General features: G+C 40.2%; 1 protein-coding gene and 1 long non-coding RNA gene across 6 annotated transcripts in view; both read left to right on the forward strand.

Annotated features, from left to right (window-relative positions):
- The first annotated feature begins 366 nt into the window (after positions 1-366).
- LOC135092779 (uncharacterized) overlaps positions 367-15,072 on the forward strand; it is a 44,551-nt gene continuing 29,845 nt past the window's right edge. The window contains exon 1 of one of the 5 annotated variants that reach the window (XR_010263074.1): positions 367-813. This is a non-coding gene — a long non-coding RNA (uncharacterized LOC135092779). The remainder of the gene's footprint in view (positions 814-15,072) is intronic. The other 4 variants (XR_010263058.1, XR_010263063.1, XR_010263055.1 and 1 more) reach the window with 4 other exon arrangements.
- Positions 7,648-9,937, forward strand: LOC135116376 (putative nuclease HARBI1). The gene is made up of 3 exons (XM_064033774.1): positions 7,648-8,000; positions 8,394-8,601; positions 8,840-9,937. The coding sequence occupies exons 1-3, from the start codon at positions 7,911-7,913 to the stop codon at positions 9,694-9,696; spliced, it is 1,155 nt and encodes a 384-aa protein (XP_063889844.1). The 5' UTR covers positions 7,648-7,910; the 3' UTR covers positions 9,697-9,937.

Here is a 15,072-nt window from a genome sequence, read left to right on the forward strand (position 1 = left end):
ACCCAAAGAATAAACAAATACATAAATGAAAATAGGTAAAAAAAATAAATAAAGAAAGAAAAGATAAAGAAAAATCATACGAATAGAAATCTCTCTCTCTCTCTCTCTCTCTCTCTCTCTCTCTCTCTCTCACACACACACACACACACACACACACACACACGCGTCTTGGATTAATGTTCCGTGGCGAATCTGGCAATGTAAGGCTTCAATGTATGACTGGAGTCAGCGCGGGTTAGTCTCACGTGACAATAAAGGCCATTGAATATAAGTACGTCCCCTGGAGATCTTATATTACACCTCATCCTTAATTCACGTATTCTCCTACACACTAAAAAGTGCTATAGATATTTCCCGCACTGTGAGACCGTGGACATTTGGCTCAGCTGCGTGAACAATACTCCAAACAACGAACCTCCGAACTGAGACACTGAATCTGTAACTCTCAGCCGCCTTAGTCCTGCTCGCCTCGCCACTGCCGCGTGTTTACACCAAGACAGCGGGCCGCTTACTAGTTTCCTTAGTACTTGTGCGTCCGTATCAATACCGTGTGCTGTAAACTGAACGAAGATACTCATTAAGTTTTGGTCGCCTCTCCATTATCTCGTGGTGACGTAAAGGTGACGGCCCGTGTGAAAGTTTCCCCGGTAATTGTGCCTCCGTAGCATTACTGTGTGTCGTGGTCGTGAGAACTGCGAGGCGGCGGTGCAGACTGTGCCGTGGAGAGCCGCGGGGTGTTGGAATCGCCTGTCAGTCACCTTGAAGGCGTCATATTCCCTCCCTGCTCTTCCCCGTGTCTTCCTGTCGATGTTGGTAATGTACTACTAGTAGTCACTATTTTGTGTGCATGTGTTTTGTTTATTTATTATTTGTGCATAGAGGAACTGAAAAGTTAACAGCCTGGCGTGTTTTTGGTCAACCCATATTTTGCGTATTTGTGCAGTCATTACTTGCTTGTTACTTGCGCATAGAGGAAGTAAGGAAGGTAATAAGCCGCAGTGTTTCTTATCATCCTATGTTCTTCTTATCTATTTAGTCGTTGTTTATTATTTGTGCATTGAGAAACTAGTAGGAAACAGGATGCAGCGTCTCCAATCATCATTTGTCAACCTTCTCTTTGCCTCCCCATTTCAAGTGGTCTCCTTGTTCCTGTTCATTTTAATTGTGTCACTGTTTCGTGCAGGTTAGTTGATGATGATGATGTTTTTTTTTTTCTGCGCACAGAGGAACTACTAGGCTACAGCGTCTCAGATCACCCGTAATCTTCCCCTTTCTTTCCCTGCCCATCACAATCTTAGCTTATTTCTTAACAATTGGGGTTTTCCATGCTGGTATTATCGTTAGTTCAGTGATGCTACGGATGTTTTCAAGCCACAGTTTCCTTCGTAACAATATTGGGAACATGGTGAAGGTTACACAACACAGGATAAGAAAATAACGTGTATGCCCAACAAAATACTCTTTGTAAGCCCACGTTCCTTACATCACTTGCTCTCGTTTGTCACACTCTTTCTTTGTAAATAATTTCCGACATCCATACAGGGGTCGGTGATCCTGGCAACTCTTATTCACCAAGTCCAGTCGCACACCTCACCTTTCCTTGCCTCAGTACACACACCATAGCTATAGTTGCGTCACACAGAGTGTTCTAGGCGGATAGACACATAAGCTACAAAAAAAAAAAAAAAAAAATTATCTGGTTATCTGAGTTGAAAAAGATAACATAGATATTTTATGTCAGTAGAAGGTTTTACTTTTTGCGTAGCTTTTTTTTATGTTAAATCTCTGTATTCTTATGTAATCGTATCATTTTTATCTCTGAAGCATTACTGTTTATTATTGTTACTAATGTTAGATTCTTATCCTGAAAGAGTATTATCCTCAGAGTGACTGTCCTTTACGTGCTGTGCACTCCAGAAACTCGAATATATTTTTTTTTAGATTTTTTCTTTGGAAATAAAAAACAAGTGAGTGGTGCCGACTGTGATGTACGACAGTATCTACAAAACCAAAACAAAGCCACGTTCTTTTTCCTTTTGGTTCATTCTTTGCAGATGGAAACTTGAAAAAAAACCATCTTTGATATTGCTGTTTGATATTGTTGTTGTCGTTTCTCTAGAGTCTCATTTGCAGTCAACTTAATATACCCCACTGTACTTTCATCTCTAAGCATTACACTCCCATGCATTCCCCCAGAACACTTACTGCCAACACCACAGCGGCACCACCTTGCTGTAAAGAGAGGGAAAGTGGGATGAAGGAGGTAACAAAATAGGGATGACAAAGAATATATTTGTAGATTAAAGATAACAGATGGAGGGAGAGAAAGGAGGAAGGAAGGAAAGGGAAAGGAGGAGAGGAGGGAGGAGGAAGGGAGAGAGTGTAAAGGGGAAAGAGGGTAAAAGGAGGAAAGGAGGAAGAAAGACAAGAGTGAAGAGAGAAGAGGGTGAAAGTGGAAGGAATGATGAAGGGAGGGGGAAGAGAGGAAAGGGGGAAAGAAGGAAGGGGAAAGAAAGGAGGGTTAAGGCAAGAGAGGGTGAGGGAGGAGTGAGGGAAGGAAAGGGGAAGAAGAGAGTGAGTTAGAAGGTCCGTTTCTGGGAAAGTCACGTTCTTGTATATGACCTTTCATTAAGAGAAGGAGGAGGAGGAGGAGGAGGAGGAGGAGGAGGAGGAGGAGGAGGAAACTTAAACTGTATGTGCCTTTTTCGCAGACACACACGCCTCGAATCACACACATCACACACACACACACACACACAACACACACACACACACACACACACACACACACAGAGAGAGAGAGAGAAGAGAGAGAGAGAGAGAGAGGATAGAGAGAGAGAGAGAAGTAGAGATGAGAGAGAAGAGAGAGAGAAGAGAGAGAGAGTGAAGAGAGAGCGAAGAGAGAGAGAGAGAGAGAGAGAGAGGAGAGAGTGAGGTGAGAGAGTAGAGAGAGAAGTAGAGAGAGAAGAGATGAGAAGGAGAAGAGAGTGAGAGAGCGAAAGAGAGAGAGAGAGAGAGAGAAGAGAGTAAGATAGAGAGAAGAGAGAGCGAAGAGAGAGAGAGAGAGAGAGAGAGAGAGAGAGAGAGAGAGAAAATTATTATGCCAGTGCTCCATTGCTGAGTCATGAAAAATTCAAAATAACATTCATTAAACAAATTTCAGGAATCAAGATGAGATGCACATGAAAATATAACCTCTCTCTCTCTCTCTCTCTCTCTCTCTCTCTCTCTCTCTCTCTCTCTCTCTCTCTCTCTCTCTCTCTCTCTCTCTCTCCTCTCTCTCTCTGACCCTAGTAACTTTCTGGGTTTTTGGGTCGACACACACACACACACACACACACACACACACACACACACACACACACACACACACACAAGCGTAACATTGGCCATCACACAAATATTCGCATTTTTTCCCTCCTCCTCTTGCCAATCAATGTTATAACTTGCAGTGATATTTTCTGTCCCTCTTACTGACGCTAATAACTTTCTGGGTCCTTGGGTCGAGGCAGACTGACAGACAGACGCACAAAACAACAAGAAATGCAATGTATTCTACTGGAACATTCTGAACTTTTTTTTTTTTTTTTTTTGCTTCCGGCTCTTGACAATTAATGTTTTAATTTATGCAGTTGATTTTTCTTTTTCCTCTACTTGTTGAGGTTAAGTGAAGTCAAGTTATCTGAAGAGCAGAAATCTGGTTTTGTTTCTGGGTATAATTAAAAGATTGTATTAAATTTAAAATGATGCTTGTTGTTTAAAACGATACTTATGGCAATGAAAGTGTAAAAAAAAAAATCTTTTTTTTTTTTTTTTTACCCACTGAATTGTGTCTCCTTTTACTCTTTTTTGACAAGTAATGGAATATTTGATGAAGCTTTGAATGGTCTCTGGTGGTGAAAGGGTTTTGTTTAGTACCTTGAGTTTTTAGTACGTCCATCTTCTCGTGGTTTTTGGGAAGGGAAGAAAAAGGCTTTGTTGTGATGAAGGACGGCGGTTCGTTGTGTTGTGCTGTGTTGTTCGTATCTTTGTTTCCTGTTCGTGTTTTGTCTTGTTGTGCATTTCATCTTAGTTTGTGCGGAGTTTTTAGTAAGTGCCTTCACTCCTGTATTTTGGAAAGGGAAGGCAGAGGCTTCGTAACACTGACGGGTGAGAATTTGTTGTGATATGTGTTTTTCTTACTTTTGTTTATTGTCTTTTTTTTTTTTATCATATCTTTCTCTTCGAATACCTCTTACCGCCTTTCCTTGCTTAAAAACATTTTCATTGTTTTCTAATTTGTTTTGTGTATCATTCACTTTCGACACCTTTCATAACTTCTGCTTGGTTAAAAAAAAAAAAAAAAAAAAAGAAAGAAATCGGAGATTTTCATCGTTTTCCAAATATTGTGTAGTATATCTTATTTTTTATTACCTTCCATCTCCTTTGCTGGCGTAGAATTGGGTATTTTCTTTAGCAAGTAATTTTCGGTACGTCTTGCAGAGGTGTTTCATTGTCTGTTTGCATAAAAACGGATAATTTTTCTTTTATTGATATTTCTTTTTTTATATCTTGCACTCTCATTATCTTTTTTTTTCATTGTTTTTTTGTTTTTTTTGACAAGTAAAGCATTCTCGATATCTTTCATCTACTTTGTTTGCGAAAAGAATATATATTTTTTTATTATTTTACTATTGTTCTATTATTTTTCAGTATGTGTTGCACTCTTGATCCCTTTCATCACCTTTACTTGCCTAAAAACTTACATTTCTTACTATTTTTAATGCATTTTTTCGGTGTAGGTGTCTTGCACTCTCATAATCTTTCATCACATTTGTTTACTGGAAACTAGATGTTTTTATTTTTTTTTTACTGTTTTACTGTTTTATTTTTTTCTGTACATGTTAGTCTCGATACCTCTCACCACCTTTGCTTACGTAGAAACGGATCTTTTCATTGCTTTGATTATTTTCTGTGTATTCTCTGTCCTCCATACCTTTCATCACCTGTCTCTACGTAAAAAGATTGAATTCTTTTATAGCATTTTTCAATATATCTTGCATTCCCAATACCATTCAGCATCCTTATTTGCGAAAAGAGTTTCTAATATTTGTAGTATTTTAGTACATATTATTATATCACTTTTTGGTATACATATCTTGCAGTGTCCATGCCTTTGAGCGTCCGCCCTCGTTTGCCTTGTGTCTGTCCACCTTGCGTGTGTAGTATTGACACAGCTGCTGCAGAGGCTCGGGCGGATTGGAGTGCTTAATAGTGATGAATGTAGGTCACAAAATGCAGCGCGTATCTATCTTTGTCTGCCTTTGCAGTGAGTTAATTCCAGGGCGGTGACTCACTGCGAGGCTGAGTTTGTCCATTTTGTCTGGTTTGGTTCAGCGCGGGTTCATGTTAATTGTGGTGGGTTAAGTTGTTACGTTTATCACTGTCATCATCAACATCGTCTTCATTATAATTTTTGTTATCATAATTGTTTAAAGCTGGCTGAAGTAAGGTGTAGAAAAGAGGGGATGTCATATAGCAGGACCATTGTCATCCTCATAGAGAGACGTAGATTAAGAGGGGACCTGATGTAAGTCTTTAGGTGGTATAAGGGTTATAACAAGGGGGATGTAAGAAAAATTCTTAGGATCAGCAACCTGAATAGAACAAGAAATAACGGGTTCATGCTTGAAAAATTTAGGTTTTAGTAAAGAGATAGGAAGAAATTGGTTCTCAAATAATAGAGTGGTGGATGAGTGGAACGGACTCAGTAATCATGTTGTTAGTGCTGGGACATTAGGGAGCTTTAAGAGAAGATTAGACGGGTTTATGGATGGGGATGACAGGTGGAAATAGGTAGGTATATTTCATACAGGGACTGCCACGTGTAAGCCTGGTCGCTTCTTGCAGGTTCCCTTATTTCTTATGTTCATTATTATCAACATCATCATTATCATTGTTATCATCGTCATCATTATTGTGTAAAGGCAGATGGAGTAAGGTATAGAAAAGATATTATATCATATACCAGGATTTTCACCGTTATCATTATCATCATCATCATCATCATCATCATCATCAGCCTCGCCATCATCGTCGCTATCATCATCACGATCATCATTCAGTTCCACGGCAAGACAATGATCTTTTCCTAATATTTTCACTTATCACCGTTATCATCATTATCACCACCACCACCGTCACAGTCATCACTATCATCATTATCCATGTCCATGTCCACTGTTTTATTGATTTTTCAAAAATAATCTGCACATCGTCACGTCAGATAGATAGATAGATAGATAGATAGATATCCCTCGCTTTTTTGTGCATTGAGCATTGTAGTACGGCCTTAAGTGTCCCTCTCTCTCTCTCTCTCTCTCTCTCTCTCTCTCTCTCTCTCTCTCTCTCTCTCTCTCTCTCTCTCTCTCTCTCTCTGTCTCTCTCTCGTTGCAACTCTTATCTTCTCATGTCTCATTCGCTTGGAACTTTATAATTTTCTCCTTTTCTTTTCTTGGTTTAGTTTTAATATCCTTGAGTTGGTGCAATATTTGTGATGGTGTTCACTGTCAGTAGGAGGTAAGGATTTTTGTTATGGTAGGTAATAATAATAATAATAATAATAAACGGTTTATTATTTAGGCAGTTGACAAACTGAAAATGTACATAGGGGATGGGGAAAAACTTAACATTAATCCTAACGGTAAGTCTAATCTAGGAGGGAAATACTATTGATTGATGGCTCGCACCATGGTGGGAATCGCACTGAGTCTGTACCGGTCCGTGCGCGGCGCCTTCAGGGGTGTTATTTTGTTGTGGTGTCTGGTGGCACGGACAGGGCGAGGCGCGTCGGGCGGCAGCATGTCTCTGAGACGCGGATGATGCAGTAGTCCCCTTCCAAACTTCTCCAGAGCCTCTCGGTGCCTGGTGGATATTGGTGTGTGTGTGTGTGTGTGTGTGTGTGTGTGTGTGTGTGTGTGTGTGTGTGTCATTGTCTTGTACCTGTCTGTCAGTCTGTCTGTCGTTGTGCATCCATCTGTATTTTTGTTTGTGCATCTGTACTTGTCTACCTGCATGTGTGTGTGTGTGTGTGTGTACACACAGGTGTGTAGAGGCAGGCGGGGAGAACAAAACAATACAGCAGCACAGCACACCACACCTTGCATCCAGGGACTTATGGACCAGAGCGTTGGTGAGGCACCACCTCATCCCAGGTGACCTAACCTGACCTGTCACTGATAAGGAAATGCCATTCGATCTTTTACTTTATTCATGTCATGTCTGGCAGCTCACTTTCCTGTCTTCCTCTTCACTTAATATTTTTTTTTTTCCTCGACGGGGATTATATATATATATATATATATATATATATATATATATATATATATATATATATATATATATATATATATATATATATATATATATATATATATATATATATATATATATATATATATATATATATATATATATATATATATATATATATATATATATATATATATATATATATTTTTTTTTTTTTTTTTTTTTTTTTTTTTTTTTGTCATGTTATTGGCCGAGTTTACCTTGAATGGGATCACGTTTTCTTAGGGCCCATTTATTAAACATTAGGGTTAGTGGCCTGCATTCCGAATCCGGTGAAGTCGATTTATTAAACACTCCTGGAGCCCGAAATGTCGGGCGTCTGCGTCTGAATCCGAAAAAATATTGACACGTTCGGGAAGAAATCTTTTGGGAGCCTGACACCCTCCGAAAGCACCTACGAATTTTGCTTGAGAACGTATTATCCTCTCATTCATAGCAGAAATGTGTTATGATTGTATGGAAATACGTAATAATGCAGGTTAAACATATTATTACACGAATACAATATTTTTTGTCAGTACTTAAACTTTTTAAAAGAACTTGGTGTTTGGACGTGACGTATGCCTAGGGGCCTGTTGTCGTGGCGCAAGCTTCTAGCCTGTCTTCACTTCTTACCAACATCTCTACACCTCCCTGGAGCTTCAACCATGGTATGTATAGCACTATTACTTGTCAATATTACATGCAGAGCCCAAATAATATGTGTGGAAGCTGTTTGTCATTAGAAAAGCTTGCAGAACAGCTGCAGGATAGCTGTGGGTCAAGTTGTTTTGGTATTATTATTTATGGTGAATTAATTTTGTTTTGATTAGTTTAGCCATCTCACGCAGGTTAATTTATTGTTATTGTGATGGAGCAGGTCTCTGACAGCCGCCAGCTAGCCAGACAGCCAGTGAGCTGTTCAGGCCAGCAGGCTTTAGCTCTGCTTCCCATATATGTTGACATTTCATATTATGGCATTGTTATTGATAACATTATTGATAACATTAATTTTGCTAGTATTTTTTGTGAGGGAGGACTTAAGAAGATGAATTTCTTTTTAGGCTGGCATTCTTGCTCTTGTGCACCTTCAACATGCTGATCGAGCTGATAAAGCAAGGTTACCAAGGAGACTGGTCAAGGATCACCAAAACCCTTTTGCTGCTTACTCTGAGGATGAGTTCATTCGGAGGTACCGGCTGTCAAAGGAGTGCATTCACACCCTTCTTGGCCAAGTGGAACCAGATTTGCCAAAAGCCAAGGATGGACGAGGTAAAGTAAATTGTATTTAATTTCTTGCTTCTGTTCCTCATTTTTCTCGTGACTTCAACATTTTTCTCTAAACCAACGTATACCTTTGTTCTCAGATGCACATTTCATACTTCTTGAATTGCTTGTAGACAATGATTTTATCTTGAATGATACATTATTCTAGTCCTGTTAATTTCTCATTCCTAGGAATTGTTCTTCATGAGAAATTAACATAATTTTTCTTTTGCCATGTCTACAGGTTGCAGTATTCCAGCATACCTCCAGCTCCTCACAGCAATGATGTATTTTGCCACAGGAAGCTCCCAGATATGTATGGCTGACTGCCTGGGGATGTCTGCTGCCTCTGTATGTAAAATTGTTAGAAGTATCTCAACCATTTTATGTACTCGAGCTCGGACTTATATAAAATTTCCAGAGCCAACTGACATTCCTGACCTTGCCTCCAATTTCTTCAATATTGCTGGCATGCCAGGTTGTATTGGTTGTATTGATGGCTCGTACATCAATATAATAAGCCCTGGAGGTGATCATGCGGAACTCTATAGATCACGTAAGGGCCGCTTTGCCATCAATCTTATGGGGATTTGTGATTATAACCTAGTATTTAGAAACATAATATGTAGCTGGCCAGGTAGTGTGCATGACAGCAGAGTATTTGATAATTCAAGAGTGTGCCATCTGTTAGAGGAAGGAAATTATAGTGGGTATCTCCTGGGTGACTCTGGGTACCCATGCAGGAAATATTTGCTGACTCCGCTTCTTTCACCAACAACTGAGAAAGAACGGAAGTATAACATAGCTCACATTAAAACCCGAAATGTTATTGAGAGAGCTTTTGGTGTGCTGAAACGCAGGTTTGCCATCCTTAACAAAGAGGTGCGGACAAAAATTAGCACAACCAAGCAAATAATTATGTTATGTGTCATTTTGCACAATATTGCTAGATTACACAATGTTCCCATGCCTGATGAGATGGATGAGGATGAGGTACTTGGAAATGCAATCCCAAACATAAATGCTGAGCAAGCAGTACCCATTGAGAATGTTGCCAGTGGCTTGGTATTACGGAGCCGCATAATTGAGAACTGGTTTTAAAATGTGCCAAATTACACGTGCTTTCCTCTATCCCAAAATTGTAATGCATATCATTTCAATCTTAAACTCTATTGCATCTGTCATTTGATACATTGTTATGTGACTCAATACAAGATACAAGTACCATGTAGGATGTAACTATATATTTTCCTGTGAAGGACAAGACATGAAAGAAATGTTATATATAATTATATATGAACCTCAAAGTGTAGGTCATGAAAATAAATAGAGGTCAAGATTCGTTTGTTTTTTTTATTTGTTTTCACTCAAATATACAACACACACACACAGGATACTTACAGACTGCTGGGTCTCCCAGAAGCTGGGCTGTAGTACTTGCGTACTTGTTCCATAGTGCTATCAACATTATGCATAGTCTGCTGGCCCTGCTGGTGGTGTTGCTGGTGCCATTGCTGGTGCTGTTGCTGTAACTGTTGGTGGTGCTGAAGCTGGTCCTGGTGGTGGTGCTGTCGCTGGTCCTGGTGGTGGTGCTGTTGCTGGTCTTGCTGCTGGTGCTGTCGCTGGTCCTGGTGGTGGTGCTGTTGCTGGTCCTGCTGCTGGTGCTGTTGCTGGTCCTGGTGGTGGTGCTGTCACTGGTCCTGCTGCTGGTGCTGTTGCTGGTCCTGCTGCTGGTGCTGTTGCTGGTCCTGCTGCTGGTGTTGTCGATGGTCCTGCTGCTATTGTACATGCAGGAAGCATGTCGTCGTCAATTATTTCTGCTAGATGAGAAGTTAATGTTAAAACAGAAAAAAAAATTTTTACAAAGATGTTTATGATGCATCAATCACTACCAGTGCACACAAATGAAAATATGCTAATCTAACCTAACCTAACCTATACCAACCTAGCTGAACCTAACCTAACTTTAACTCCACTTTTAACCTTGATGTCCATGGCCATTAACGTTAATTTTACTATCAACGCTATTGCGCACTACATGTTGTGTATTTCCTAAATTTCTAGTAACTGTAAATTTACTGATTGAAACAGAATTATATGACAATGCATGAACATATCCAAAACAACGTATTCATGATAATTTCACAGTTGCCAGGGCAGCCTACTGTCCAAAAAAAAAAAAATAATAATAATAACAAATGGGGAAAGAAATAGTATGAAAAATCAAGGCAATAAGTAAGATTGTGTATATGATTAAAGACTAACAGAAAAGAAAGCCAAAATACAGACCCACTTCCTCTTCTCTTATGACTGTGGGTACTAAGCTATCTAGCTGGTTGTCTGCAAATTGCAGCTCCACAGCCAGTGCATCTGTTGCAACAGCCAAGAAGTCATCTGTGACTGGTTTTGGTGATGGCCCTCCACCAGTCTTGAAGGACTCATGAAGAAATTTCTTGTGATTCTTCTTCACTCTGTAAGCATGAACATAATGTAGATTACTAAACAATGCCAGTAGTGCTGTACAGAATCTTCAGTTAGGAATGATTTGGACAAATATAATAATATTAATTTATTGTCTGTGTACTTTATTTCTTAATTCCATTTCTTATATTTCCAAGTAAAAAACTAACCTGAACCTAACCTGAACTTAACCTAATATTGCTGTTTACCATGGAGCTTTTCTTAAATATTTGCTAAAGAAAAAAATATTAATAATCCATTAATCATATAAAGGGCAGGTAAGAAATGGTATATGCTACTTGTGAGATACCAGCAAGCTAAAAACACCCCCCCTTAGACCAGCAAGCTTAAAAACACCCCCTTTAGATCAGCAAGCTAAAAACACCCCCTTAGACCAGGAAGCTTAGAACACCCCTTCTAGACCAGCAAGCTGAAAAACACCCCCTTAGTGTCCCCCCGTGTTCCGGTTACCTGCCATTCGGGCATTATCCTTATTATTGTTATAAGTAGTGTAAGGCTTGTTTACCCATTTTATATCATGTAGTATTATTCTCTTCATCATTTAAGTTCTCCATATCTTTGTATGTATAAGGGAGGAAATATAATTGAGGTTGAAATATGTAGAAAACGAGAGGAGCTTGAGTGGGCAACAACACATTCCAAGGAGGGGAAGGCAGAGCGCCTTAGGTCGTGAGGTATATCGGAGGGAAGGCGTTTCTCAGGGAAGGATCTTGGTGTTGATTGGTGATGGAGTGAGTGTGTGGAGGTATTAGTGGTGTAGCGGTATAACCTTGATATCCAGGATCAGGTTAGTGAGTCTTTTGTGGTACCAAGAGCTCTTGTCCGCTGAAATTCGGTTGTTGAGTTGTGCCAGTGACGCTGTTGGAAGGGGTCATAGGTCAAACTGGCAGCTATTTTGTGAGTGGAGGTTGTGGTGTTGACCTTGGAAGTTGGTGTTGTGGTGTATTGGTGATTTTGGGGATGATGTTATGGTGTTATGGGTAATCTTTGGTGATGGTGGTAATCTCCTGTGAGGCTTGAGGAGGTGAAATACGGGAATTATTGTCTGGGGACGCGGTAATGGCGTCTGGGTAAATTCCTGCGGTTGAAGGGAATATTTCAGTGACTGGTGGAGGTGTAAACGGGTTCTTGTGTTGTGTGAAGTGACGAGAACGTCATGTAGTAACGTGTACTACCTCGTGTTGTTTGTGAATTATTATTAGTATTAATATATGTGGTTGTAACATAGAATAATCGTGTTTTCTACTCCCCCAACATTGATCTGGTATTAGAGGTGATTCCAGGTGTGCTGAGTCAAGGTAAAGGTGGAGTGAGAGATAATTCTGGCGATTTCGGATAAGTCGGGTTGGCACTCGAAGCCTTTAAAAATCCAGACCTTTAAAACTTTCCGGGATCAGTGTAACGTCCACTTTCTTGGAAAGATAACCGGGATCGTACGATCGTAAGTAAGTAAGCGATCGTGACAATATATATATATATATATATATATATATATATATATATATATATATATATATATATATATATATATATATATATATATATATATATATATACGTTGGATTTGAGTGTCTTTTATGTGTGTGTGTGTGTGTGTGTGTGTGTGTGTGTGTATAGTTGTGTGCCGTCTACCTGTCAGTCTACCAGTCCTTCTACCTATCAATCCCTGTTCACCTTGCTGTCACTCTGTCACTCTCGAGTAGGGCTATCAGACGCATGGTTGTGTGTACATCTTTTTTTTTTTTTTATGTAGGAAGGACACTGGCAACAAAAATCCAATAAAAAAAAATGCCCACTGAAATGCCAGTCCCATAGAAAGGTCAAAGCAGTGGTCAAAAACTCAGCAGTGGTCAAAAATTGGTGGATAAATGTTTTGAAACCTCCCTCTTGAAGGAATTCAAGTCATAGGAAGGTGGAAATACAGAAGCAGGCAGGGAGTTCCATAGTTTACCAGAGAAAGGGATGAATGATTGAGAATACTGGTTAACTCTTGCGTTAGAGAAATAGACAGAATAGGGGTGAGAGAAAGAAGAAAGTCTTGTGCAGCGAGGCCGCAGGAGGAGGGGAGGCATGCAGTTAACAAGATCAGAAGAGCAGTTAGCATAAAAATAGCGGTAGAAGACAGCTAGAGATGCAACATTGCGGCGGTGAGAGAGAGGTTGAAGACAGTCAATTAGAGGAGAGGAGTTGATGAGACGAAAAGCTTTTCATTCCACCCTGTCTAGAAGAGCAGTATGAGTGGAATCCCCCCAGACATATGAAGCATACTCCATACATGGACAGATAAGGCCCTTGTACAGAGTTAGCAGCTGGGGGAATGAAAAAAAAAAAAACTGGCAGGACGTCTCAGAACACTTAACTTCATAGAAGCTATTTTAGCTAGAGATGAGATGTGAAATTTCCAGTTCAGATTATAAGTAAAGGGCAGACCGAGGATGTTCAGTGTAGAAGAAGGGGACAGTTGAGTGTCATTGAAGAAGAGGGGATAATCGTCTGGAAGGTTGTGTTGAGTTGATAGATGGAGGAATTGAGTTTTTGAGACATTGAACAATACCAAGTTTGCTCTGCCCCAATCAGAAATTTTAGAAAGATCAGAAGTCAAGCGTTCTGTGGCTTCCCTGCATGAACTGTTTACCTCCTGAACGGTTGGACGTCTTTGAAAAGACTTGGAAAAGTGCAGGGTGGTATCATCAGCGTAGGAGTGGATAGGACAAGAAGTTTGGTTTAGAAGATCATTAATGAATAATAAGAAGAGAGTGGGTGACAGGACAGAACCCTGAGGAACACCACTGTTAATAGATTTAGGAGAAGAACAGTGACCGTCTACCACAGCAGCAATGGAACGGTCAGAAAGGAAACTTGAGATGAAGTTACAGAGAGAAGGATAGAAGCCGTAGGAGGGTAGTTTGGAAATGAAAACTTTGTGCCAGACTCTATCAAAAGCTTTTGATATGTCCAAGGCAACAGCAAAAGTTTCACCAAAATCTCTAAAATCAAGACTCAGTAAGGAAAGCCAGGAGATCACCAGTAGAGCGGCCTTGACGGAACCCATACTGGCGATCAGATAGAAGGTTGAGGATAGATTCAATCCTGTTGAGGATAGATTCAAAAACTTAAGATAGGCAGGAAATTAAAGCAGTAGGAAGGTAGTTTGAGGGATTAGAACGGTCACCCTCTTTTAGGAACAGGCTGAATGTAAGCAAACTTCCAGCAAGAAGGAAAGGTAGATGTTGACAGACAGAGCTGAAAGGGTTTGATTAGACTACGTGCAAGCACGAAGGCACAGTTTCGGAGAACAATAGGAGGGACCCCATCAGGTCCATAAGCCTTCCGAGGGTTTAGGCCAGCGAGAGCATGGAAAACATCATTGCGAAGAATTTTAATAGGTAGCATGAAGTAGTCAGAGGGTGGAGGAGAGGGAGGAACAAGTCCAGAATCGTCCAAGATAGAGTTTTTAGCAAAGGTCTGAGCAAAGAGTTCAGCTTTAGAAATAGATGTGATAGCAGTGGTGCCATCTGGTTGAAATAAAGGTGGGAAAGAAGAAGCAAAGTTATTGGAGGTATTTTTGGCTAAATGCCAGAAGTCATGAAGGGAGTTAGAACTTGAAAGGTTTTGACACTTTCTGTTAATGAAGGAGTTTTTGGCTAGTTGGAGAACAGGCTTGGCATGGTTCCGGACAGAAATATAAAGTGCATGAGATTCTGGTGATGGAAAGCTTAAGTACCTTTTGTGGGCCACCTCTCTATCATGTATAGCACGAGAACAAGCTGTGTTAAACCAAGGTTTGGAAGGTTTAGGTCGAGAAAAAGAGTGAGGAATTGTTGCGCCCCTACTCCTCCTCTAAGACGACGAGACTTACCACTTGCTGTGTCGGGAGCTGACCTACCCTGACACCCTCCTTCTCCACCGTTCTATAGCTGATCTCCGTGGTAAATAAGGGGAAGAGACGAACAAGGATCACCACGATCTTCCACACAGTGACAAGAAAAATGTGTA

The sequence above is a fragment of the Scylla paramamosain genome, chromosome 3 (assembly GCF_035594125.1).
Source record: "Scylla paramamosain isolate STU-SP2022 chromosome 3, ASM3559412v1, whole genome shotgun sequence".
NCBI lineage: Eukaryota > Metazoa > Arthropoda > Malacostraca > Decapoda > Portunidae > Scylla > Scylla paramamosain.